The sequence below is a fragment of the Ctenocephalides felis genome, unplaced genomic scaffold (assembly GCF_003426905.1).
Source record: "Ctenocephalides felis isolate EL2017-DRISC unplaced genomic scaffold, ASM342690v1 CF-g0.4_SCAFFOLD_03571, whole genome shotgun sequence".
NCBI lineage: Eukaryota > Metazoa > Arthropoda > Insecta > Siphonaptera > Pulicidae > Ctenocephalides > Ctenocephalides felis.
The window spans coordinates 38,968,109-38,996,005 of record NW_020539725.1 but is presented as its reverse complement, the minus strand read 5'-3'; the positions used below and the strand labels follow the sequence as shown (position 1 = coordinate 38,996,005).

The window sequence follows — 27,897 nt, the reverse complement described above, 5'->3', positions numbered from 1 at the left end:
AAGAAATACACTTGCGTATTCTAATTTTCAAAGAAAACTGTAAAGTGACAAATACACGTTATCACAACAATTCAGATTAAATTTACATATATAATTACTCAAACTTTATCAACCTAAAATTTTGATTATAAATCAATTTTTATTTTTAAAAAATATTTATTATACAACAAGAATTACAATTATATAAATGTTTCTGCTATGGAGAATATCAGTTTATCATATTTATAATTATAAAATATTTAATAATAATGAACTATTTAACAAATGAACCATTTTAGTATTGTAAAAATATGAAACTCTCTTCTAAACCTTACGAATAAATGCTTTTCAATGAACAAGCCGAATTGAAATGCACATTTGTGGAATATAAATAGTACATAAATATATAATTTAAAAAAATAATTTGTTTCCTTCACTTCAAATGGCGCATGAACCTAAATTATGCCACTAAAATTATGGTGCCATTGTGCAAGATACTCATATGTATCTGATCCTGAAATGTTTCACAACGATCTAGACGATGTGTCTCATGTATATAATTTCAAACTATATCTAAATCGTTTCAATAAAATCTACTCTAGTGGAGAAAAAAACCACACAATTAAAAGAATTAATATTTGTTTGGTCCGCAAAATAAGTAGGCTTTTTATCATAGAAACAATATGATATTTCAAATTAATCTAAATATTAATCAAGACAGTGTTCATTGAAAAAATGCTACCACATTTCATAATATATAGTTAAATTAAACAAGTAAATTATCTTAAGAAAAACTAGATTCAAAAATTAACAGCGCGATTAAAATTACGAAAATGGTTGTTACAACGAAATAGAAGTTTCAAAGTCAATTACTTATCTGAAGAATCAGCATGGGTGGTGCCTCGTACCTTACCTTTTTCTAATATGTGATATTTCAGTTAAAAATAAAAGTGATTATTGTAACACATAAAATCGGTAGAGAAGTGTCGCTAAAATGCCCAGAACAATAGGGAGAATCCATGTTTTCAGTGAGCTGAAAATAAAAATTATTTTTTACTCGGTATAGGATTTAAGACTATCAACTAATTATTGAAGTTGTTTCAAGATTCTCGCATAAGCCATGGTGAATATAATCTTGATGTAGCTTCACAATATAATTTATTGAGAGTTTCTAGCCGAATGCAAAAATAATTTAAGCGTACTAGAAAAACAAACTGTTGACATTTCAATTGCAAAAAACTAAAATCACAATCATAGAATATAATTTTTTGCCAAAAAAATCAAATAGTCCAAAAGATATTATGCATATTTTTATATTTGGCAGCTAGAAAAGTTTAAGTTCGCATTTAAGAATAGCATTTTAATAAATATTGTGTTCATTGAATAACATGAATGGTTCTAAATATTAATGCATTTCAAAAATATTAATAATAATACAATATAAAATATTTAAGAATAAAATTACTTATATTTTTAGGGTAATATTAATAACTATAATATAAAATACGAAGAAATCAAAACTTTTATTACTGACTTTCGAATTAAAATCAAATTCTTAACCTGGTAACATAGATGTCCAACAAATAACGTTTGAAATAGATAAAGTTAACGAGATACCAGTTTGAAAAACCTTGTAGATGATCTTGCAAATTTTATACGCTCCGACAACAGATAAAAACGCATGTACATACCTCGTAGGTAGGAAGAAATTTTGCGCGGTAATTTGTTGAAAATCAAAAAATAATATTTTGTTGCTGATCATTTAGGGACAAGCAGTGAATTCAGGTATAGCAAAAAGCATAAATTTTGAATAGTCTGGAATAAAGTTAATTTATATTATTGAAAATCTTTACTAAAATTTACTAAAAATATTTACTATTGTCGACAACTTTGCTATTGAAATAACGAAATATATAAATAAATAAATAATTATGAAAAAACTAACATTTTATAATTTTGGGACACTCTCCAACTATATGCCATAATACAAATATATATATATATATATATATATTTAAACAAATTATATTCAGCATGGCAAGTATTTCGTGAAACATAAATCGACTCTCACGTATTCTTCGATGAAAATTCACATACATTGACATATAATCTACAGATGAATGACAGCAATAAGAATCTTTCGAAATAAACAAGAAAAAACCAGTTAACAAGAAATGAACACAATTTCAATATAAGTTAATAATTACTAATGATAAAATTAACATGCAGTACAATTCTATATATCTCACACTTCAATACGAAATAAGAATTAGACAAAGACAAATAAAAATAGCTTTTAACGGTAATTTTATTAACAATACGATCAAATAATATTCACTTAATGATAAAAAAGATAAACCTAAACTTGCATTTAAAACATTCTTTGTTACATTTTGTAAGGCACATATTTCCATAGAAATTGTCAAAATTGCCCTATAATATATGTATATAGACATAAAAACATTAATATAAAAAACCTAACATTGCTAATGAGAAATTAATGTATAAAAACTAATTGCATCATATAAAAGTAAATAGATGAAAAGTAAAACATTGAACCCAATATTTTCCTCTTATTTTAGATAAAATAAAAATTCTAATGTAAGGCAGTTGAAACTGTACTTAGCGTTTTTGATTCGATTATCATTATTTAAAATAAAAATTTAGTGTAACCTGCCACGGAAAAAATGGATAAATTTTCAGCGTTATTCAAAAATGCCGTCAGAGTAATTGATTTTATTTTGCCAACAAAATGTTTGTGATTGCATTTCTAATTAGAAGAACTAAAAAAATATTCATAAAATTATTAATTTGAAACACATTCTAATATTTTTGCAACCCATCATTTTATCAGAAAACACGAAATGACAAACAATTACAATTATATCGAACGTCAATTATACAATAAAATGTAATATCAGTTTTCAATGATTTTTTTTTATTAAAGATAAGTACATGCATATAGAAATAAGTTTTAATGATAAAATTCAAAAATTATTTACGCATATTAAACTAATAAAAAGGTATAAAAAAGTAACCGGCGGAACACAACCATAATTTAAGCACAAGTTAAAATAAATTCGTTCAAAATATTTGTCATATATCTTATATCAAAATATAAATTAAATAAAAAGTAAAAATCTAAGACTAAATAAAAAGTTCAATACGTGTATGTATTGAAGATTCATAACATTTTGATAAAAAAAATATATGAATGGAACTCATTTTCAACTAGGTTAGTACCAATGAAAATTTGGTTATCAAGATATATTAATAATACGAAAAAAATCCATACGCACACAAATATTTATTAAATCAAATAAATGATTTCTGAAAATTGCTCATGACATGCCCATACTTTTTGATTGGTTTAGTAAATCATAAAAATCAAATTTACAACGTGATGATGGGACTATTTTACTTTATCATATGTTGAGTGTTTGTCTAAAAAAAAATAGTAATTTTTTCTAGTGAAAACATTTTCCAAGATCAATCTAATTATAAATGTAACTGAAAACGAAATGCTCACAACAAATCTATGCTTAATACGAAAAGTGCTGAAGTCAAAAAACTATGTGAAAATTCTTGAATTTTAAAAAATATCCCATTTTCACCTTTATTATCAATCTACAAAACCGATTCCGAGATTTTTACTTGTTTTTCTTTAAGAGCAAACGCACTTTTCTTTGTCCTCGCCAGCTTGTTGGTTGCTCCAGTCTGGAAGTGCCTTTTCTTGGGTCTTTTTGCGCTCGTGTTCGACAATTTCTCCTATTTTGTATTTCCTCATAAGTTCACGGGCATCCGAGCTGTGACCTACATCCTCGAAAGCCTCGGTACCATCCTTACCAGCCTGCTCCAGCAGAACTTCTTCACCTCCAGGATGCTACAAAATAACATATATAATAAGGTAATTCTAGAAAAAGTTAATTATAGAAATTATAATTTCAACAAGTTAAAACATTTTTTAACTTCCCTTAGGGTAAGTTATTGTAATGGGCCAAAAATCGAAATTGAAAATTTTCACATTTCTCGACGTTTTGAAGGTTTCTGAACATTTTGGCATACCTCAGAAAAAATAGATGTGTGTGTGTATGTATAATGGATACAAATTTCCAGTCACGTTTTCGGGCGCACGGATCAACCGATTTGAATGGTTCAAAAAACATTTGATTCCTATTGATAGGGAGATGTGCTGATTAGTTTTTGGCAAAGGTCTAGCCATTACGGAGATACGGAGCAAAGAGTGCAGAAAATAGAAATCGAGTTTTTGAGTGAACGGAGCATCCGATTTGAATGATCTAAAAAAACATTCAATTAGTAATGATTGGGAGAAGTGATTATTAGTTTTGACAATGGCAGGCCCAGCCATTTCGAAGATATAGAGCTAAATGTGCAAAAAATGGCAGTTTTTTGAGAGAACTAAGCGTTCAATTTAAATGATTCAAAGAACTTTCAGCTTGTTTTAACAAAATAATTGATCTTGAAAAAAAAATTGTATCATTTTTTTTTTTACTTTTTTTTTGTAGATCGAAAATAATTCAGATTTTATTTTTAATTCTGACTAAAGTTCTAATATACTTTAAATAAATAATTTTAACTTTGCAATTCAGTTTATATAATTCTTATAAATATTAGACAATGTTACAATATTTATAATAATCTATTTGAAAACATTCAGTATTCCTCGAACAGTTTGTTACGGTACGGGAAGTTCCAGCAATTTGCCTTAAGGCACGATGTTATATACCCCACTAGTTTTTTAGTATTTTTTTGTATCAAAAATAATTCAGATTTTATTTTTAATTCTGACTAAATTTCGAATATACTTTAAACAAATAATTTTAACTTTACAATTCAGTTTATATAATTCTTATAAATATTAGACAATGTTACAATATTTATAATAATCTATTTGAAAACATTCAGTATTCCTCGAACATTTCGTTACGATACGGGAAATTCCAGCAATTTGCCTTAAGGCACGATGTCATACACCCCACTAGTTTTTTAGTATTTTTTTGTATCGAAAATAATTCAGATTTTATTTGACTAAAGTTCTAATATACTTTAAACAAATAATTTTAACTTTGCAATTCAGTTTATATAATTCTTATAAATATTAGACAATGTTACAATATTTATAATAATCTATTTGAAAACATTCAGTATTCCTCGAACATTTCGTTACGGTACGGGAAGTTCCAGCAATTTGCCTTAAGGCATGATGCCATACACCCCACTAGTTGTATTATTCAAAAATATGTACTAAAAAAGAAAAATATTCAATAGTTAAGGATAATTATTTATTTTTACTTGTTTGCTTAAAAACATTCATCATATAAATTTTCTGATTTTGCTCTCCTCCGGCCAAATTAATAAATATTAGTATTACAAAACGTGTATTACTAAATAAATCTGAACATAATATTACATAGAATATGAGATGTTTATTCTTGAATTCAGTTTTACACCTCGTGGTGTATAAATGCAAATATATTAATCAAGTGTAAATGCAAATGTAGATAAATGCTCTATCAATGACAAATATAAATTTGGAAATATACATCAAAATCCAATTGTTTAAAAACCTCCAAGTTTATTTTTGTATATGATATGAATAACTTTCTTTGTATTTTTAAGCATTCGCACATAAGTGTTGTGTGTTTAGTATGTTAATCATTTTATAAGTATGTTAAAAGACCTCATGTATATTTTTTTACTCTTATATAATTAAATGTATTAAAAACTCTATTTGTTGCTATATTAGCTAATTTATAACATCATACCACCGTAAGACTTTATATAAATTTTATAATAACAAACAAATTATTGTAAACGTTTTTTTATTTCACAATATAAATTGCAGCTATGCTTAATAGACACCTAGCAAATATAAAAAATAGTACTATTATATATTTATTTCAAATCTATCCTTACAGATGGTGCGTGCGAGTAAATATTGATCTTTACCGTGTTGCTTTTATCTACAACAAAAATAATTGGTTAGAAGTAATAGAAAGCAAATAAGTAGGAGAAACAAAAGTTTATAAAACATTATTATATTTACGGTTAGTTGTCACGAAAATCTATTAACTAAATACAATATCATTTTAACCAAACGTCAAGTTTACTTAGAAATAATAGAATTCCTAGCACAAAACGTGCCTTCGCGGTTTGCATAAAAATAAACTTGTAATTATTGTTCTATTATATTTTCGGCATCTGACAAAGATATATTAATATTACTTGCATTGCCATTGTGCTAGCTTTGTTTCAGTTTAATAGTAATATATTCACAACGTATCAAAGGTCAAACGATTTCCTACCAGAGGCGATCAATTTTTAATTGTATTGTAACTGAACAGATATTAAATGATAGAATAAGAAAACGCATAAAATGATCGATAATTAAATGACAAATAGTTTGCAAAATATGTCGGATCAAAAAATATGAGGTATTATAATGAAAAAAAGAGCAGCTGGCATACAATAGCTCCGGAGCGATGAAAAAAACGGTTCCAGATGATCATACATATAGATATATATATATATATATATATATATATATATATATATATATATATATATATATATATATATACGAGGTCTGTTCAAAAAGTACCCGGAATTTTCGTTTTTTCAAAAAAATATTTATTTATTCGTCTACATTAATGTGGTCCCCTTCAAAGTAGTCCCCCCCAGTTATAATACACTTATGCCAGCGTTTTTTCCAATTTTCGAAGCACCCTTGATATTCACTTTTTGATATGTCCTTGAGCACTCTCAGCGATTTTCTTCAATCGAGGAAAACCGCCGTCCTTTCATGGGTCTCTTCAACTTTGGGAATAGGAAAAAGTCACACGGAGCCATATCTGGTGAATTTTTGCACTTTGCAACACTTTATTTCATTTTTTACGCAAAATTTAATACAAATTCTTTGACTTTTCAATTCTTCCATTGTAGAAATCGCCGAGCTCAGAAAAACACGTCGAACCTTAGCGACTACCACAGACAAAGTAAACAGTGAATATAGCTGAAAATTTCATCATACTTTAGGGGCATGTATACCAACACAATAAAAAAACAATTTTGACAATCAGACACTCCAGATCCGCGAAATTTAATTATTAGTAATTCCGGGTACTTTTTGAACACACCTCGTATATATATATATATCTATAACTTCGTCAAAAAAATAGATATTGAGATGATTTTTTTAAATAATTCTAAGGTTTTTAGCTTTCATAATATGAAAAAATCTCAAAATCGAAAAAAATAAATAAAAACCGAACAACCCCCTAAAACATGGATAGGCTAACCATTGGGTTACCATCTAAAACATCGACGTGAGAAGAAGTTCGAGCACAACTAATCATAGAACGGAAATTCGGATTGCTGTTAAATGTGTTAAATAAAAATACAGATTTTAAGAATTTCTAATAAAATTTATTACAATTTTAAAATATTTTGAACCCCTCTATAATATACATTACCGATGTCGATATTTGAGTAATTTCATATGCGGATGCAAAGAATTTACTGCAAATGATTATTGCACATGCAGATAATTTACTCCTTGCCGAAAAAGAACCTAAGATTTTAAAAGATACCAATGGTAATATTAACAAGATTAATATACTATTTTAAAAGTAACATTAGTAGATCTTATTACAAGTATTTAAATATAATTACTTAAGTTTAAAAGCGATATAAAAAACTTAAATAAATAAAAAAGCCACAAGAACGAGTTCCGAAATCTTCAACAATTTTTAAAATTTTCAAATATTATTACAATTAGTTTCAGACGAAATATTTAATTTCTGCAAAGTCGAAACAATACTGCGGAAAATAAATGTACGATGGTCACAAAGTAAGTTTGGGGCTGTGATAGCCCAATTTAGAACTTTAATTATGTGAAGTAAATATGTAAGCTTTAATAATTTAAGTGGTAATCATATCGAAGTGCCCAAAACGGGTAAAATTAGATCGACAAATCTATTTTAAACGTAGACATTACTCAATCTAGACAAATTGTTACTAGAAGGACTACTTACTACTTGATAATGACATAATAATTACATGAATTGATCATCGAGTATTTTATTTTTAGATATTTTGAAACTTTTGTTATTATTACTAATAGAGATTAGATGTGGTAATGTCAACTTTTAGAAGGAAACCCAACGGTGTGCCTATTAGCTCCCTTTAACCACTGAATTACGGAAAGGCCTTATTTTTTTAGAAGCAATTTTCCATCAAAATTTTTGCATTAAACAAACTTCAGGTATCATAATGGGAGTAATAACTAGATCCCAAATAAATTAGGTTTAATCAGTTTTCATGCAAATTAATAATAAAAATATGAAGTTATTTGTGTATTAACGAAAAAAATAGAATTTGTCATTAGTAATTTCTAAAATAATAAACTATTGAGTGTACATCGTTAAACCTTATTTATTAATTTATATAAATTTCGTAAATTATAATATTAAAATATATTTAATGAACGGAAAAGTAGAATTGTCAGTAATTTCAGATTTTTTATCACTAACAGTTCTGACGTCTGATATTTATAAAAAAAAGTATCAAAAGAGCTCCGTAAAATATTAGTTTTTTTATAAAATAAAAAAATATATTCGTCTGCCCCACAATATTACTGTATTTTCTACACCAGTTGACCTATATTATAATTGGTAATTATTCAATGAATTCAAAAAGTGTTTCAGAACGTTGAATAAGTTACATAAATTTCCCATATCAATTGTTTTATCAAACCGACTATTTTATCGCCAAACGAAAACAGATTTTTACAATTAAACATAAAAATTATAATTTATTTTCCTGATAAAATAAACAAATAAATTTATGTGATATGTTTCCATAATATTAGTAAGGAAACGTGTGCTTTTGATATTAGAGATAAATATAAGGTTTCGAGCAATTCAATGTCATTGAATTTGATTATCATTCAAAAAAATTGATGTAATAGTGATTAGACATATTTTTTCTTCTAATATTATTTGACATATTAATAAAGATGCATAGTAATACTGTATGTCTGAAATAACAAAAAATATAATAAATAAACAAGATTTATCCTTTGATATTTAAAGATTGTGCAATCTGCAAATACAAAAGCGTGTAATAAATCGTTACATATTATTATTCTTATATAAATGTATTGTCGTGAATGTTCCCTTTTTTCATTCGATTTCCGAAACAGCTAGATCTGCCTCCATAAAAATTTGACCAATTCTTCATCTTGTCAATACAAGTAAAATGTTTTCTGAATTATTAAAATCGGACGCTCCGTTCTCTTAAAAACTGAGTTACCATTTTTGGCACTTTTTACCCCGTATCTTCGGAACGGCTAGGCGTACCTTCGCCAAAAACTAATCAGCACATCTCCTTATTAATACAAATCGAATGCTTTTTGAATTATTCAAATCGGTTGATCAGTGTTTCTGAAATCGTCGACGAAAATTTGTGTCCGCACACGCACACGCACGCACATACGAGTTCAAAAAGTTTTCGTAATTTTCGTTTTTTCAAAAAAATATTTATTTATTCGTCTACATTAATGTGGTCCCCTTCAAAGTAGTCCCCCCCAGATATAATACACTTATGCCAGCGTTTTTTCCAATTTTCGAAGCACCCTTGATATTCACTTTTTGATATGTCCTTGAGCACTCTCGGCGATTTTCTTCAATCGAGGAAAACCGCCGTCCTTTCATGGGTCTCTTCAACTTTGGGAATAGGAAAAAGTCACACGGAGCCATATCTGGTGAATTTTTGCACTTTGCAACACTTTATTTCATTTTTTACGCAAAATTTAATACAAATTCTTTGACTTTTTCAATTCTTCCATTGTAAAAATCGCCGAGCTCAGAAAAACACGTCGAACCTTAGCGACTACCACAGACAAAGTAAACAGTGAATATAGCTGAAAATTTCATCATACTTTAGGGGCATGTATACCAACACAATAAAAAAAAAAATTTGACAATCAGACACTCCAGACCCGCGAAATTTAATTATTAGTAATTCCGGGTACTTTTTGAACAGACCATGTACATCCATTTTTTCTAAAGTATGCCAAAATACTCAGAAACCTTTGAAACGTAAAGATATATAAAAATTTTCATTTTCGATTTTTTAGCGATTACTATAACTTGCCTTACGGGAAGTTAAATATTATGGAATACTAATCTAAATTTATCTCAAAACTTTCTTGTAAATTATTGAAACAAATGCACATTTCCGTATTTACAAAAGTTACTGAAAATCAAGTAGCATGTACAGCTAAAGTAATATTCGTGTGTTGTGGGATTTTTCACAAACTCAAAAGTTTTAGTCACAATCTTCCAGCTTGTATTTTCAATCTTTATTTCTCAATAAAAATAGAAATACTTTATACGATTAATCTGACGGTTGCCAATCAAATCTTTTTATGTTATGTGCTCGAAATAAATAATAATTGAACCTAAGATAAAGCACGCATGTTTTTTTATGAATTAAAGATTGATTTTCGTAAATAGATATAACCTTGAGTAATAAATTTTCATAGTTAATGTCAAAATAACATAGGCGAAAGAAATTAAAAATTCTAAAAACTTTATGATTTAGTTTTAATATATACAGCTACAAGGTACTTAAGAATTGGAGTACTTTAAGAATTGATTTTCTAGAGTAAATAAATGCCTTAATCAGCGTTGTATAGCTGCAAACTAACATTACTCTAGTAACCTAATTAATGTGGTGTATATTTTCCAAACATTGTGATTGAATTCATTGATTAAAAGTTATTTTCAATTATAAATATTTTATATTGTTTATATTTACAAACCCGAATGCATGCAGTGGAATACAAGTTAAAATTTGGTATTTTTAATTAATGAACAGTAAAGCTTTTGAAATTGACTTAAAAATGTTTTCAAACACATTTTTAAGAAATGTGATGTAACGCACATTTAAAGGGCATGGGCGTGTTTCCATACAGAATTGGCCCACCCTGGTATTTAAATAATTTTGATGCCATTTTATAGGTATTTTCGAGAAAATTCGAAATACCAAATTTCAATTCCGTAACTCATCATTTGGCCGAGATATCAGTGAAAACATGTAAAAGTGGCCCCTTTTTTCAAACTCACTTTTTGTTGGAAATATGAGAGATATCGAAAAACTGTTAACCTCATTCTATTTATACTGATCTTGTCTATATCGTTCATAACAAATAATGTGAAAAAATTATTTGTTAGTGCGTGAAAAGGTGAAAATGATTTTTCATTCTTTGGACTACTTTTATATTAGCATAATTGATATCTAAGGAACTTTATATATATATATATATAAATATACGATAAAAATATATTAATAAATATAACTAATATTAAACTTACAAAATAAATAAGGAATAGATCGACTTCTCGAATTAAAAAAATTTATAACTAAAAATACTTCATTAAATTTTACGAAACAGTAATTGCAACCGAACATCTTCCACAGCCTCTGAAATTAAATTATATTTCCAAACATTTTACTGCATTACAATAAAAATTTAAATCTGAAATGCAAAATACATCATGCACTTTCGTTTGCAATTCAAAATGAGTAATTAACTTGCGTCGAACATATCATTTTTGAATAAATTGAAAAACAATTTTCTTCTATGACTGCTTGGCATTTACATTTGAATATTTTATAAATGCATGTGTTTTGCTATACGTAAGTAATTGTTAAATGTAAAAACAAATTCAACTGAAAGGACTATGAATTTACAACACTTTTCTCTAACATTGTAAAGATCAAACTTTGAAACTAGATTTCGTTACAGAAATAATGTGGTTAGTAGTTAGAGCTATGGGACTTGAGTTAGAGGTCCGAAGTTCGATACTCGTCTCGAGCAACCTGTAGTCAAGCAGTAATTACGTCAATTTTTAATTTTGAAGTATAGATAGCAATATGTTTCACAATATTGCTATCAATAAACATTCAACACAGTTACAAAAATTGTAATGACAAAATTCATCAAATATGGGGTTTCAGTAGCGCACTTTGATTTACTGTTCAAATATGATTATTTTTTTAAGATTTGGCATTTTTAAATTTCCATAATAACATTTTGCAAGTAACTAATCCGGCATTAGCTCGCCCACCAAAAAAAATCTGTCTTACATAATAATCTGACGCATTGAACTACCAATTTATAAGCGAAATTGTACGTTAAATTAAAAAATACGAATATTTTGATCTAGAAAATTCGTAACAATTTTATGTTTCATAATATATCAGTCTAATATACTGATATATGAAACAAAAATAAATTCTAAATACTGAGTTAAGATAATTTTTATACAAGTGTGATTGAAGGTTAATTTCAATAAATGCAACCTTGAAAAGCATCCAAGCTGGATGTAATTATTCAAAAATTCACAACGCCTAACAAATGTGGCGTGCAAAATTTTAAAAGTATTAATATAAGTAGTATAAGTGAAGTTTTATTCGTTAGGTTTATAATTGTAATTTTTATACAAGTGTGATTGAAGGTTAATTTCAATAAATGCAACCTTGAAAAGCATCCAAGCTGGATGTAATTATTCAAAAATTCACAACGCCTAACAAATGTGGCGTGCAAAATTTTAAAAGTATTAATATAAGTAGTATAAGTGAAGTTTTATTCGTTAGGTTTATAATTGTAATTTTTATACAAGTGTGATTGAAGGTTAATTTCAATAAATGCAACCTTGAAAGCATCCAAGCTGGATGTAATTATTCAAAAATTCACAACGCCTAACAAATGTGGCGTGCAAAATTTTAAAAGTATTAATATAAGTAGTATAAGTGAATTTTTATTCGTTAGGTATGCATATTTTCATTAAAAATATCAATAACTATCGCATAAATGCCAAAAACCCGCATTTTAAAAATTTCCTCAATATTGAATAAAATAAATGAGTAGACCAAAGTATTCACCGAACATACTGTAACAAATCAGTATTAAAAATATTTTATTTTAATTTTGTTTTATGCTGTGGTAATTCTTTATAATGTAGCATTATTAAAAAGATAGAAGTTATTTTTTCACAATGCACCGAAAGGCTATTTTCACTTGAAATATTAAATCTATACTTTCAAAGATATCTTAACTGATATCTCTACTGCTGGATATCAAGCTGTCGAAGACGGGTAGTAAGGACAAACACATCAACTAATCTATGTATGTTTTCGAAACACAAATACTTGGATCAATATATTTGTATAACATTTTATTTGACGATACGTTTTAGTTTCCTTTCTCAATCATGAAATTCTAATAGTTATAATATAGAGATCAATATTAATGAATGATAATATGAATAGACTATCGACATTTTATAGAAAAAGCAGCGACTACGAAATTTCATGTTGGCCAAAATAACTTTTGACCGAAAGTACATCAAAGGTTATATGGGATTTGCTAAAATTAAAGTGAAAGTTTTGAATAACATATTTACTTGACCACTCGACTTTCGTGTTATTATATTATTTATATATCATATACTTGTTAATTATAGGTAAATGATACATTTATAACTGATAAGGCCTTTCTTTCTGTTCCAAAGTACTACATGTTAGAATGTTATTTAAAATTACAATAAAGAAATTGAAAATATTTATCACAAGCAATATTTATCATTTATCATAATCAATTTGTCCTAAATAATATGTATCATACATGAAATATAATGTTGAATTTCATTGATAGTGGTTTAAATTCAATGATAGTGGTTTCGGATATTCTTTACCTCAATAAATAACAAAGGGAAACTTATACGCGAATTATGTGTCTTTGTATAAAAAAAAAAATGTAATTATACTTTCATATATTATATTTGTTATAAACACGTTCAAAAAAAAATAATGCCAAAATTTACTGTAGTATTGTAAAATAATTTTCAAAACATAAGCCAGTAAATGAAATTGCGACAAACTCTACACAAAAGTGTAGAGTTATAGCAACAAAAACCTCAATACGTTCTACTTCATAGTAATTCCTTATTTTTAGTTTTATTTTTATTTTATATTTAAACCATTTTAAAATAATTTAAAGTTTTTTCAAAATATTTTTAAGCAATTTTTTCGAAATCAGTTAACAATTAGACAAGAATTTGTATTGTCATTGTGAACACTGCAAAAGTTATTTTATCAAATTCATATCGTTTTCTTTAAATAAAACTTTAGATTTTAGATAAAACGTCCGTAACCCATTTGATGTCTGTTTTGTATTACTTGATTGATATGGTTTTATCGAACAATTTGCTGAAAACTATTATATATTTATAATTTTATTAAATCTGTAATAAATAGGATTTTTATTAATTTATACATTTTTGCGGTAGTTTATAGATTTGTAAAACACACAAAATTACGCTATATATGTACTGTAGTGCAAAACAATTTTTGTGGTCGCAAATATTTGAATTTTGAATAATTTTTCTTGATAAAGTACCCTATTTAACACGTTAGGTACAAAAATTAGGAGTCATTTTATTATTAAATCGGTTGAGATATCCAAAATTTGATTAAACACAGATTAGCAGGATTGTCAGATTATCATATTTTAAGCTCATACTACCGAACCGATTTTAGAAAATCAAAAACTGTTCGAAAGATATTAGTTGGGAATGGTACTGATTAGTTTTAGGTGAAAATCTACCGAGCCGTTTTCTTGTAACTAACTGTTGAAAAAAAAATTTAAGCCGATTTTCATGGAACTTTTTTTGGCAATATATATCATGGTCTTATAGAACTTACTGAAATATTACGACAAGTAGTTTAATTTTAAAAATTCATCAAAGTTTGAGAAAATGAGTAGTATATATATATAGAAAATGAGTAGTAATATATATATATATATATATATATATATATCTATATATATATATCTATATATATATATATATATATATATATATACAGGGCCGGTCCTGCCTGCAAAAATGCGGGCGCACGCCTTTTGGGGCGCCAAAACGAGATTCGGAAATGAAATTTATAATATATTATTCATATTTTTAATATAAAATCTAGAATACTTAACAGATTACAATAAACAATCTAACTTAACTATGGATATGCAGAAACAGATAGCGTATTCAGTTTGCAATGTGATATCTGTAGAAACAATTAATTACTCATGCAAATTAGTAAATTATTGTTCTGCTTATTATTTAATGAACTCATTAAATTTTTCTTCAATCGAAGTTAATGTGGAATTGAAAAAGAAATTATCTAGTGTTCAATACCGTAAGCGCAAACCTACGAAAGTTTAAATTATTGGGCATTATTGATGAAAAATTGCGAGGTGATTTAGTTTGAATGGAACTTGTTAAAAAAAATAGTTACAAATTATAATAGAGAAAAATGGAAAATGGGAAGTCAGTGCATAGAAAATGACTATAAGACCGAGAAACTTAATTGTAAATTTTGTATTTGATGAAAATGTTTCGCATCTGATTAACTTTGAACTTTGAAGAAATGCGTGGTTAGGTTTATGAAAATGGAGCAAATATGAAAAATGGAAGCTAAATGTACTTAGAAACAAAACTCCTGAGCTTTTTTATATCTAGTGGTGTCCATACTAAATTTAATCATTAACTAAGCAGAAATAATACAGATACAAATATAATTGTGTTTTGTTTTCGATATAGTTCAGGAAATATGTAATTTCTTTGCATCTTTTAAAATACGTTAAAAATTTAACTTTAAAACAACAATCTGATATTCTGAATCAGATGGGAAAGTGAACATGAATACAATTTGGCTTTACAATATTAATAAGTTACTGATGCAATTTTGGATATTGTAAATAATGAAAAAAAAAATTAAAATAAAATTTTAAAAATCTAACATGAAAAACAAATGTTATGTTTAAAAATAAAAATGAGTTTAATTAATTAAGTGTTTCATTAAAAATGAAAAATGTTTCAAAACCCAAATATTAATATTACATATATGTTAGAAATACTTGAAAATATAAAATATTTAATTATGGTCAACCCGCAAATCGCTTCGATTTTCTAAATAAAATTAAAATCAATGTATTTTATACGCTTTTAGATTATTTCTAATTTTTTGTGTGAATTTACGTAAATATTCATATAATTTTAATGATAAATGTTAAAACAGTTAAAATTATTGGGGGGGTGGGGGGCGCTAGAACAAATCTTTCATGCGGGCGCTGAAGACTCCAGGACCGGCCCTGTGTATATATATATATATATATATATATATATATATATATATATAAGAAATGCAAAGCATTAACAAGTTCAAAGATTATAAATCAAAAATGTAATGCAACAGGTTCCTTGTTTTGTCAAGTTAACATCGAAATTCTGCATACATAAAAGACTACTCTTTTATCTATGCATAAAAGTATCTATGTTTAATGCATTAATATATATATATAGTAAATATATCAATCGGAAATATTACTTTAATCAAAAATTAATGTAATTGTACAAGTAATGGTGATGTCTCTATTCCACTCAATCAAAATAACACGTATGCAGTAATAAATTGATACCATTCTGATGTAATCGATCAAGGTCATTAATATCACTAAATCTACTGGAGTATTACTCGAAAAATTCTTACCTCATTTAAGAACGCCGTCACATCATAAACATTATTATGGATAATAATACAAGCCTTCTGGTTGTCATTGAATTTGGCAACTTCGGCTAATGTGAATTGTTTTTCCGCCATTTTGAAAGCAATTTATAAAATTTATGAACTTGAATTGAAAATATATTACAAGCACCTCACTAATTCAATCTATAATTACAAATGATTATCAAATCTGCCAGCATTTACTCGTGGTGGCAATAAAATGACTGAACTGGTCAGTGACAACTGACAAAGTACACTGTTGAAGAAAATGCTGATTCACTTGAAGTTGGCAGGGGTATGCAACCATGACTAAAATTTAATATTTTAAAATTAAAACTTTGAACATTTTCTTGGAAGATTTAAGTAATATTATAAAAGTGTAGTAATTGTAATGTAGAAAAAAATAATAAGACCAAAATATAACCTTTGGGTTATGAATTATTTAGATCAAGCCCAAGTGTCAGCGAAGAAACGTTTAAAATCGCAACAAAAATACAATTTGCTTAATATTACATATACAATGTTATTATACTTGTAAAATTATTTTTCTAATTGAGCAAATTTCAAATCACCAACAGTTAACAAATTTAATTTAAAAAATTCACTTATAAAATTGACAGTGTACTGACCAGTCAGTCGATTGTCTTGGAAGTGCAACTTGTCATCTTGTCAACTACAAACAAACAATTATTTTATAGTTATAATAAGTATATTTTTATTATATTTATAAAATGTCACGAATACCTCAGTCAAAAGAAGCTTTATTAAAATCATAAACACAAGATTGAAAGAAGATGTTAAAAGCATGTTAGAAAATTTGAAGGTATATTATGTTTTATACCTCAAATGCAAACTTTTATATTTATGCTCATTGCATTTTAAATTGTTTATAGAATAATTAAATTGGCAAAAGGCGAAAATGAATCACAATTATCAAGAGTGACACAATGTGAACAAGACACCTATGAAATGCATGTACGGGCAGCAAATATAGGTATAAAAATATACATCAATTTCTTCAGTCCATTACATGAATAGTATTAGTTTGCATTTCTCTATTTTAATTATGTTATTTAGTGAATGATTATTTGTTTCTCTCTGTAAGTATTTGGTGGGAGTTAGATGTGGAAAATTATATGCTATTTTTATGGTTTTATTCATTATTCTCTGTATGTCATTTAGGCTTGCTTTAGTTGTTTGGCTCCATGTTGTTATTCCATATAAAATTATAGGTATTATTTGCGTTTTAAGAATTAGTATTTTATTTTTTTTGCCAACAGAGTGGATCCTTTTCAATGCCCCTGTTAATGTTCCTATCTTTCTTTTTATTTTGTTTATATGTTCTGTCCATGTCAATTTTTCATTTATTATCAGTCCTAAGTATTTTATGCTTTCCACTTCTTCTATTTCTCTATTATTTACTTTAATATTTAGTTTAGTGTTCTCGGTATTTTTTCTATGTTTGAAATATATGTATTTTCTTTTATCGATGTTGTTAGTTTATTTTCAGTTAGCCACTCGGTATATATTTTCATGTCTGTCTTTATAGCATCTTCGAGTCTTTTTTTATCCTTATCTGCATATACTATGGCTGTATCGTCTGCATATAATATGTATCTACCCTTTAATTTTGCATCTTTGAAGTTATTGGTGTATAACAGATATAATAAAGGTCCTAATACAGAACCTTGTGGGACTCCACAAGTTATGGTATGTCCTCCACTTGTGAAATTTCCCACCTCCGTCCTTACCACCCTTTCCATGAGGAAATCTTTAATAATGCTGTAAGACAAACCCACTACACCCAAATCTGTTAGTTTATTGAGTAATATGCCATGATCTACTGTGTCGAAAGCTTTTTGTAAATCAATAAAAATTGCAGCTGTATGCATATTTTCCTCAAGGTGCTGACTGATGGTATTAGTCAAATCTATTAGGGCACCTTGTGTATTTGATGAAGGGAGGGAAACCATACTGATGTTTATCTATTTTTAGTAAATAATATTTATTCTTTCTAGTGCGTGCTGGAGAATCATTGATGAAGCTAGTATCTGACATAAAGCAGTATTTAATTTTAAATGATTTTCCATCTGTTAACGAAGCAATAACACAAAATTCTAAATTATTCAGAACTAAACAAGCAGAGTGCGACCAGAAACTTATGTCACTTAGAGATGATATGGCAGCAGATTTATATGATTTAGAAGAGGAATATTATACAAGCATATACAAATAGAATAATTTGTGATATTTTTTATTTATTCAATAAAATAATTTAAGTCAATTTTACAAACTTAATTTTTCTTTTTCGTTCTAAACCTGTCTAAAATATTTGCATTTTCCTGTTTAGAATTACTACTCTTGTCAGATAGTTCATTTAATGGATTGATTTCCTTCATTTGCTTAATAAATTCCTATAAAAAAAAACATATTAATATTACAACATAATATTATATCAAAATTAAATTTTAATAATTCAGTGTTTGCTGTTGACACTATATTATGTGGATAAACAAAATGTATTTTAAAGTAAACTATAAAAATTAATTATTGAAATATAAAATGATTAAAGCTATATTTAAATTTTTATAACATTATGTATACAACACTTACCTTTTATGTACTTCTTGTACAATTTTCTTATTTCTAGCAGCTCGAACTGATGCACCTCTCCTCTTACCAATATTTCTAGGTTTGTAGTCAACCTTTGGCGGTTTCAAAAACTGCCAAATGAAAATTGATTAGTAAGAAACATTTTATTATCCTAGTTCAAGGCCTCAATTCTATATAAATTCAAAGCAACAAACTCCAATAGAATATATATCAATTAACCAATACTTACCAGAAGCTTTTTCTTTGCCTCAATTTTGTCCTTTAATGTGGGAACATCTACTTCAGCAATGCTGTTGGGATCAAGTGTAATAAGATCAGCAGGTATCTTTTCAAGCAATGCATGGACCTCGGCCTCTCTTCTTTGAGACTTAGTTTGGAATGGATTACATTCACGAGCATCGAAATTAGGTTCACCGCTCCCTGAAAGTTATTCAATAGATAACTTAGTTATAAAATTTATTTATTAGATAACATAGTTATAAAATTTATTTATTAGATAACATAGTTATAAAATTTATTTATTAGAAAGAGAACAACCACTCTTCTAATTATTCATGTAAATGCATAATGGACAATTAGGTTGATAATTGAAATGCAAAATCATCAAGTGAATATCTAATAAACCATGACAAGTTTACAAGTTTATTACCTAATCATTACAATTTAATAAAACTTGCTTATTGAACAACAAACAACAAATATTATCAACAATATTCATATAATATTATATAAACACTATTACGTACTTTACATAATAAATGGCTATACTCACCAGGAACTAATAATGATGTGAAGCCTTTTGAAGCAGAAACACCCAATATATCCTCATGAGGACAAAATTGTAATGTTTGCACAGATGTTTCCATTTTATGGCGTAAATATGGTCGCACAGTAGATTCAAGAGAAGAATCCCTAAAACATAATTATTATATAAGTAAAAATAATTGAAAAGATATAAAGTGTACATAAAATATGCTAAATACCTGTACACTTCAACAATGTTACCCATGCCAACAGCCATCATATCGCTTTTGTGAGATAACGATAAAGATGTTGGACAACCCCTTAACTTGTAATGCTGTAAAGGACCTGATAGTTTTCTTATATCCCAAAGTTTAATTGATTTATCAACAGCAGATGTTGCCATTTGTCTATATGAAAAGAAAATATAATTCTTGAATAAGAAGAGCATAAAAAAAACTTAATTATCAAATACTAATAAAAGTGATACTTACGTTCCTTGAGGATTTATTGCAACAGATGTTAATGGACCATTATGACACAACATTTTAGCCAATGGTTCTCTGGTGTTTGGAGACCACATACTGACTACTCCTCGTGCATGCCCAACACATAAAAGTGCATTATATGGATTTTGAGTCATTATATTTAATCTGCCAAGATTAGTATTGTATTTTGTAACTAATTCACCAATTGAGATGTCAAGCCAAGATAAAAAACCATCATCACTCTAATAAATAAATGAGATTTTTTTAAATATTTATGGTATATTATATGAGATATTATAATTCATAAAAAAACATATTTCCTTACAGCTGTTGCTAGTAAAAAGTGATAAGGCAAAAATTCCATGCGCTGCACTTTATTAAGGCGTTTGATGCAGTGCAATTCAATTCCTTGATTATCATAAATGTAAACCCAATCTTTTTGAGCCACTGCCATCATTGTTTCTATATGTAGCCAGCTAAAAATTACAATTACTTGTAAAATTAATTAAATAATGATAATTCAATTAAATATCAAAAATAAAAATAAAAGGCATATACAATAAAATCCATATCAAGACTAAAAATATTTGTATACCTTATATCATATATACATTCCATCACATTGATTTCGCATAATAATTTTTTTGTTACCCAGTCAAATGCAGCAAGATGTCCTCTAAAATATTAAAGAATTATAAGAAACTAATTGATAAATAATAAGAATTTAAATTTGCTTACCTATGCCCGCCTAATAATAAATATCTTCCTGATCTATTGTATTTCATTCTGTATGGTCCAAACTGATCCAATGTTAACTCAAAATGTTTGGTAGCGGCACTTATATCTACCTAACAGAATATTTAATAATTGTTATTTAATTAATATCACGTTCTTTAGAATATAATATAAATTAGAACAAAAAAATATTTATATTCAGTATACAACAACTTATAAATGATATTTTAGTAAATAATTAAAATAAGATGTTAAAATATTATATTGAAAATTGAATTACCTCTTTTATAATCTGTTTCTGTGTGAATTGTGTAGTTCTTTCGCCATCGTCCGCCTCTAAAAAGCTAAATATATAAAGAAAGTGTTAATGCAATAGTGAATATTATAATTTGTTTGATATAATAAATATCACAAATTAATACCCTGCCGATTCTGTTAGTAGTATCTCAGCATGAGCAGCTTCCTCTTGGGCATTTGCAATAAGTTTTTCTTTTCGTTTCAACTTGATTGCATGATGTTTTGTTTTAATTCCCTTGCCCTCAAGACCCACACCTCTGGAGTGTCGCTCTAGAGATTCAGGATCAATTGGTAATTTTTTTAACTTAGGTACTGGTTTACCATTCGCAACAGTTTTCTGCAATGTAAAATAAATTTCAAATTTAAAGATTGGTAAATGTATAATTATATCACAACCTTCGATCACACAGTATGAAACAACTATATTTTGTGTATTATAATTAGTTTGCACTATAAATTTAAAAATTCAATAAAACTTACTGCTTTTGCAGTGAACCTAAAGCCAGATATTATAACTAACTGCACATAATATCATAAAATAACTAAGAAGTTACCTCAAGCAGTTACAAATTTATTACCTTTTTATTCTGCAGTTTTTGACTATTTAACTGTCGTAAAGATATTGGCTTTACTTTGTATGTTAAAACATCATTGGCTGTAAGTGTTTTGCCTATCTTTTTAATTTTGTTTTCAGGATTATCAGACTTTCTTCTGGATCTTTTGCCTTTGCCTTTTGGTTTAGCATTGTTGTCCTTTTGGAAATAACGAGTGTGAACCTAAATTAAAATAAATATTATGAGTATTTACTACAAAAAACAAAATACCAAAATAAATAACTTAAATTTAAATTAAAATATAATATAACTCACCTTCGTCATTTTATTTATTTTTTCTTATTGATACAAATAATTAATTAAACATTACTTATATTGATGTTAAGAGGATTGTCAAAAAGTTAACCTCAAAATAAAATCTCACGTGTGTTTACTGGCATGAAATTCGTGCAAGTTTACATGCTATTCTACTTTGTTCAAAAAAGTTCTAAATGTCAGAAAAATGTTGAATTAAGACAATAAATAAATAAAATATATATCTTAACCATATTTAAACTAAATAAAAAGTTATTAATCATGTTTGCTGTTCGGTCTTTATTTAGAACTTTAAGCACCAAAAATTATTGTACAAATGCACTTGTAAATGATCCATTATTAACCAGAAGTCTTGACTTTCCACCCATCTACCAAAAACCTAGGCAAGTTTGGGTAGAAAATATTGATACACCTGAAGAAAAGAAATTATCTATAATAGACTTACACCCAGATGTATTTGGATTTTCACCAAGAATTGACATTATTCACCAAAATATTACTTGGCAAAGAAAATACCGCTATGTTTCATTTGCTCACACCAAAACAAGAGCAGAAGTTAGAGGTGAGTCTTTGTGAGAATATTCTTTTTTGTCTTAAGAAAAGTTTTCTAATTAAAAGAAAGATGATGTAATTGTTACTTAACCTATGCTACTATGTTTCTGTACAATACAATATGAGGTTCGAGTTTGCTTATTTATTCTCATTAATTTTGCAGGTGGTGGTAGAAAACCATGGCCTCAGAAAGGAATGGGTAAGGCTAGACATGGATCAATTAGATCACCATTGTGGAGAGGGGGTGGTATTGCCCATGGTCCTCGATCACCTACAACACATTTTTATATGCTTCCATTTTTCACAAGAGTTTTAGGATTAACATCAACGCTATCAGTTAAATTAGCACAGGACGACCTGCATGTTGTAGATAGCTTAGATATTCCTTCTGAAGATCCAACATTCATTAAGGATTTAATAGAAGCAAGGAATTGGGGACCTTCCGTACTAATTGTTGATAAGTAAGCTTAATTTTTTTTACTTTTCACATAATACTAAGCAATAAATTGGTGCAGTTTCTTTTTACAAATATATTTTCCTGAAATTAGTTACATTAAATTTGCCAATGCATTTTAGTCCTGTTGCAGTTTAATCTTTTTTTTTTACTGCACAAAAATTGCTTTACTCACAAATTGAATAACACTTTATTTACCTTTTTTCAGTACTGATTTAATGCCAAGGAACATCACAATGGCAACAGACACAATTAAGCATGTGAATTTGATGCCTGTGTACGGTTTGAATTGTTATTCAATGCTGAAACATGAAACTTTAGTACTAACAACTGCAGCTGTTGAAAAGATAGAAGAGAAAATATTGCATCACTTACATAGGCCTGACGCTAAATCAATATGTGCTAAATTTAAATTGAATCAACAGTAAATTAATAAACTGTAAAATTGTTTACAGTTAATAATACAAGAATTTATGTACATAATTTAAGAATAAAAGTATTAAATATACCATTTTTTTATTTTATTTAAATACTTAATAAAGAAGTATATTTACTGCAGAATATGATTTAGGACTTTGAAGATCATGTGAACAAACATTACTTTATTAAAAAAGTTCAATACTTACAATGCTATTGTATTAAAATTATACCAAAGTTATATCAAAAGTAAGTTTGTACCAAATATTCATGGAATGCTAAGTTGAGTTAATTTCAAATATATGTTAATGAATTTAATTTTTTTTTTGAAAGTTGTAACCAATCTGCAATAAAACTAATATTTGGAATTGTTCTTTATATTATTTCATTTTATATTAAAACCTTCAACATACACTGTTAGAAAATAATTTATTTTGAGAAATTTAAACAAAACTTTACATTTTAGAAAATTTATTTGCATTAAGAACAATCAGTTTCGAATAATAATGCAAATAGTAATGTGGAAAGTTTACTTTAGCTTCTTCTTTGGGCGCAAGTTGTTGGTGTGTCCACATTTGGTTTTGCGGCAGTTAGTGGCTCTGGGATGAAGGCGAGCATAGCACTTACGGCAGATCATTTTGTCGCAGTTGTATTTTTGAGCCAAAATACGAAGAGAAGGTTCAATGATACCTATAAAAATCACATAATTCCATTTTCTTGAAGCAGTTTTAAGAAAGTGCAAACTGTAAGAGCCATGAAATGCAGGGGTAAAAACACCTCTGGCATGAGATGGAAAGCCTCAATTGCAATTCAATACAAAATGTTACTCTTAATGAGTATTAATTGGATTATTTCTCTAAATCATAGCAACAAAAATTGAGATAGAACATTTAGAAGGAGAACATAAAGTACGTAATAAACATTTTGTTATGTTACAAACCTCCACGAAGACGCAAAACTAAATGCAAAGTGGATTCCTTTTGGATATTATAGTCGCTCAAGGTACGTCCATCTTCTAATTGTTTTCCGGCAAAAATCAAACGTTGCTGGTCTGGTGGGATGCCTTCTTTGTCTTGAATTTTTGCTTTTACATTTTCGATAGTATCGGATGCCTCCACCTCAAGGGTGATGGTCTTACCCGTCAAAGTTTTCACGAAAATTTGCATGATTACCGACCTACAAAAAGAATAACTGTTAATTGATACTTCACTCGAAGAACATGAATTTATAAAAACTCTTATTTCCCACTATTAACCGTGCAACTAAGCAAATTAGTTCTCACCTCACCTTATTACAACGTGGTTCTAATGCAAAGAGAACTTTCGACCGAGGTTATGTTCACACCAAATATATCCTGTGCAAAATCAAGTTAGGCAACCTGCAAAATTCAGTGATGCCAACAAAGACAGATTTGACATTTGCACATTTGAAAACTGTTTGGAGAGCATTTTTGACAAATGACAAAATATATAATATTGCCAAACATATCTAATAAAGCCACAACTGAAGTTAAATTATTTGTAACATGATGAATACCGATTTTATTTAAGAATAATATAAGCGTATTGTCGTATTACATTTCTTGAATAAACTCATTGTTATTGTTTGATAAATGTGAAAGTTACCATGAATTTCTACAGTAAAAGTTCTGTGGAATAATAGATATTGTTAGATACTGCCGTATATCTTTCACATAGAGTTAAAATGAATTTGCAATCTATTTTCCAAGATTTTAATCCTAGGTAATTATTAAACTAATTATTCTTGAAACTGCTTATTCTAATATCTTATTTTATTATATCTATATTTGTATGTTTAAACAATTTGTTTATTCTTTTTATTTTGTGCAGGCCAAATTCTTTGCAAGCAGTCTAAATGCTTGCAATATGATATGGCATACTTAACCTTGAAAATATCTATATCGTGCAAAGTCATTTGCTATTGCTATTATGGTTTATAATCTTATGAATATTTAAATAGAAGTATATCTATAAGACTATTTATTTTCTAAAAGCAAGAATTTAAAACTATAATATACATGTTTCCTCTTTCTTACAGCAAATTCATAGTTCATTCAAGTCTTTTAACTTTCGTTGTATTATTCGCATTACGTTTGGATGACTGGATAGATTGGTCTTACTGGGCTATATTTTCGCCACTATGGATTTGGAAAGGTTTTGCAATAAGCGGAGCTTTAGTTGGTGGCTATGTCTGGTGGAGATACCCACATTACAGGTTCATATATTTACATATCTTTTTCTTAATTATCCAAGCAAAAGTAATTTTTTCTTTCTCTACAAAGTTTCTATTTAAATCTGAAGTAAATGAAGATTTCCCACTGCTTGATTTGTTTTAATAGATTATTCAAATAGTTCTATTAAAAAAATCTGTGTTTCTGAATCAGTTTCAAAATAATTCAGATAAAAAAAAGTTTCAAATTGCATAAGATAATATAATCTAAGCTATTGAAGTTAATTATTACCAATTATATTATAATTTATATAAATATTTGAATTATTTTCAGGTTGGAAGGTGATTCCTACGCACATTTCAAAGCAATGCTTATATCATTAGCATTGCATTTGATTCTTTTGATGTTTGAATTGTTGGCATGTGATAAACTGCATTCTGGACGACATTTATGGGTTTTAGTTTTTATCCCACTAATTTTTGTTAGTGTAGTAAGTGTGGCTGCTTGCGTTTGGGCTGTTAAACATGATAGATCATTCGAGGTGAGTTTGAAATTGATATTATTTCTATTATTAAGTGCTCATTTTGATATATTATCATTATAATTTTTATCAGTTGGAGCTATTCTGTTCAGTTAACGCTCTACAATTTGTTTTCCTACCTCTAAAACTAGATGGATTTGTAAGTTGGAGTTGGGAAGTTGTTTTTGTTCCTTTGTGGATAGTACTATGCTTAAGTCTTGTAGGTAAGTGGAATAATTCATTATTAGCATTGTATATTATACCTACAATCTGTCGATAAATTCATAAAGTACTTTTCTTACAGGTGTACTATATAGCATAATTTTTTGTGGAATATTATTAAGGACTCCTGAGATATCCTCTCAACAATCTCGATCGGCTATGTTTACTGCTATAGGACATTGTTTTACTGTTTTACCTATATTGGTTTTTCAAGTAAATATGGAATATTTTAAATAATTCTTTCGAAATAATTATAAATAATAATTATTTGTAGGTATTATTAGCTGACAAACTTGATGGTGGTCTAAAATGGCCTTTCTGTGTTGTAATCACACCTTTAATTTTGGCATTATTCACATTAATTCTTCTTTCATTTGGTTCAAAAGGAGGAAACAAATGTAAGTATACAAGCCACGAGTATGTAAAGTACTTTTGATTAACCATAAAATGAATTGAAATATAAATCATGCACTTCATTTCTGTATACAATATTTATAATAATTTTTGCCTGTTTAAAAAATTTTAAACATATAAAAAATTTTGATAGACTATACAACGGGTAAATATTAAACAGTTAATTCTGAATATTTCTTGATGAAATGTTGAACAATAACAATATCAATCAATATAAAGCCAAATATTCACTAAATCTGGTTTAATATGCATTAATTCTAGGGTGGTTTGGAATAAGGAAGGACTTCTGCCAGTTTCTATTGAGCACATGTCCTATATTACAGGAATATGCAAATATTGCTTACCATAGCGACAATAGATCGGACAGAGAAGATGGGAGCAAAAATGAAAGGAAAATGGATAAACGTTTGAAAAAGAGTGAAATTATGAAACCAGTTGTACCTATTGTTAGTATAGAAATGCCAGATTGATGTAGAATTATATCATTTTTACTTTTCTTGACAAAATAAGATACAATGCTGATCTTCATAGGATGTTTTTGTTTCTTTAGGAAAATATTTTAATTCCGGCTAAATGAAGAAGCATTATTTTTTGTACAAAAGCATTGTTATATTTTTTATTTCCTGAGTAGGACGTTTATGATGATTACTATTATGTATTTAATGATATAAACATATGTTATCAACTGTAAGTTTGATATTGTAAATAATTGTGTATAAATCTTTAGGAAATAATGTTAAATAGTAATAAGAAAC

At 27.6% G+C, this 27,897-nt stretch overlaps 6 protein-coding genes across 6 annotated transcripts; 3 read left to right on the top strand and 3 right to left on the bottom strand.

Annotated features, from left to right (window-relative positions):
• Positions 1-304: 304 nt before the first annotated feature.
• Positions 305-16,769, bottom strand: LOC113384593 (cytochrome b5). The gene is made up of 3 exons (XM_026622335.1): positions 16,615-16,769; positions 3,660-3,862; positions 305-1,012 (listed from the first exon to the last, which is right to left on the bottom strand). Exons 1-3 carry the CDS (start codon positions 16,723-16,725, stop codon positions 934-936), a joined length of 393 nt encoding a protein of 130 aa, XP_026478120.1. The 5' UTR covers positions 16,726-16,769; the 3' UTR covers positions 305-933.
• A 591-nt stretch (positions 16,770-17,360) lies between these two features.
• LOC113386744 (mediator of RNA polymerase II transcription subunit 22-like) lies at positions 17,361-18,865 on the top strand. The gene is given in 4 exon segments (XM_026624504.1): positions 17,361-17,400; positions 17,403-17,447; positions 17,516-17,623; positions 18,648-18,865. Coding segments are annotated over 4 exon segments (411 nt in total).
• A 373-nt stretch (positions 18,866-19,238) lies between these two features.
• LOC113386838 (WD repeat-containing protein 46-like) lies at positions 19,239-22,516 on the bottom strand. The gene is made up of 12 exons (XM_026624598.1): positions 22,373-22,516; positions 22,082-22,279; positions 21,629-21,840; positions 21,487-21,550; positions 21,210-21,319; positions 21,067-21,147; positions 20,797-20,947; positions 20,478-20,713; positions 20,226-20,393; positions 20,015-20,154; positions 19,472-19,662; positions 19,239-19,352 (listed from the first exon to the last, which is right to left on the bottom strand). The coding sequence occupies exons 1-12, from the start codon at positions 22,379-22,381 to the stop codon at positions 19,239-19,241; spliced, it is 1,674 nt and encodes a 557-aa protein (XP_026480383.1). The 5' UTR covers positions 22,382-22,516.
• A 42-nt stretch (positions 22,517-22,558) lies between these two features.
• On the top strand, positions 22,559-23,862 carry LOC113386842 (39S ribosomal protein L4, mitochondrial-like). The gene is made up of 3 exons (XM_026624602.1): positions 22,559-22,934; positions 23,088-23,385; positions 23,587-23,862. Exons 1-3 carry the CDS (start codon positions 22,634-22,636, stop codon positions 23,804-23,806), a joined length of 819 nt encoding a protein of 272 aa, XP_026480387.1. The 5' UTR covers positions 22,559-22,633; the 3' UTR covers positions 23,807-23,862.
• A 365-nt stretch (positions 23,863-24,227) lies between these two features.
• On the bottom strand, positions 24,228-25,159 carry LOC113386843 (ubiquitin-60S ribosomal protein L40). The gene is made up of 3 exons (XM_026624603.1): positions 25,083-25,159; positions 24,736-24,971; positions 24,228-24,485 (listed from the first exon to the last, which is right to left on the bottom strand). Exons 2-3 carry the CDS (start codon positions 24,959-24,961, stop codon positions 24,325-24,327), a joined length of 387 nt encoding a protein of 128 aa, XP_026480388.1. The 5' UTR covers positions 24,962-24,971; positions 25,083-25,159; the 3' UTR covers positions 24,228-24,324.
• Positions 25,160-25,402: 243 nt separating this feature from the next.
• Positions 25,403-27,694, top strand: LOC113386841 (transmembrane protein 185A-like). Its single transcript, XM_026624601.1, has 7 exons — positions 25,403-25,537; positions 25,854-26,030; positions 26,320-26,527; positions 26,601-26,730; positions 26,811-26,941; positions 27,003-27,126; positions 27,404-27,694. The coding sequence occupies exons 1-7, from the start codon at positions 25,500-25,502 to the stop codon at positions 27,610-27,612; spliced, it is 1,017 nt and encodes a 338-aa protein (XP_026480386.1). The 5' UTR covers positions 25,403-25,499; the 3' UTR covers positions 27,613-27,694.
• Positions 27,695-27,897: the final 203 nt, after the last annotated feature.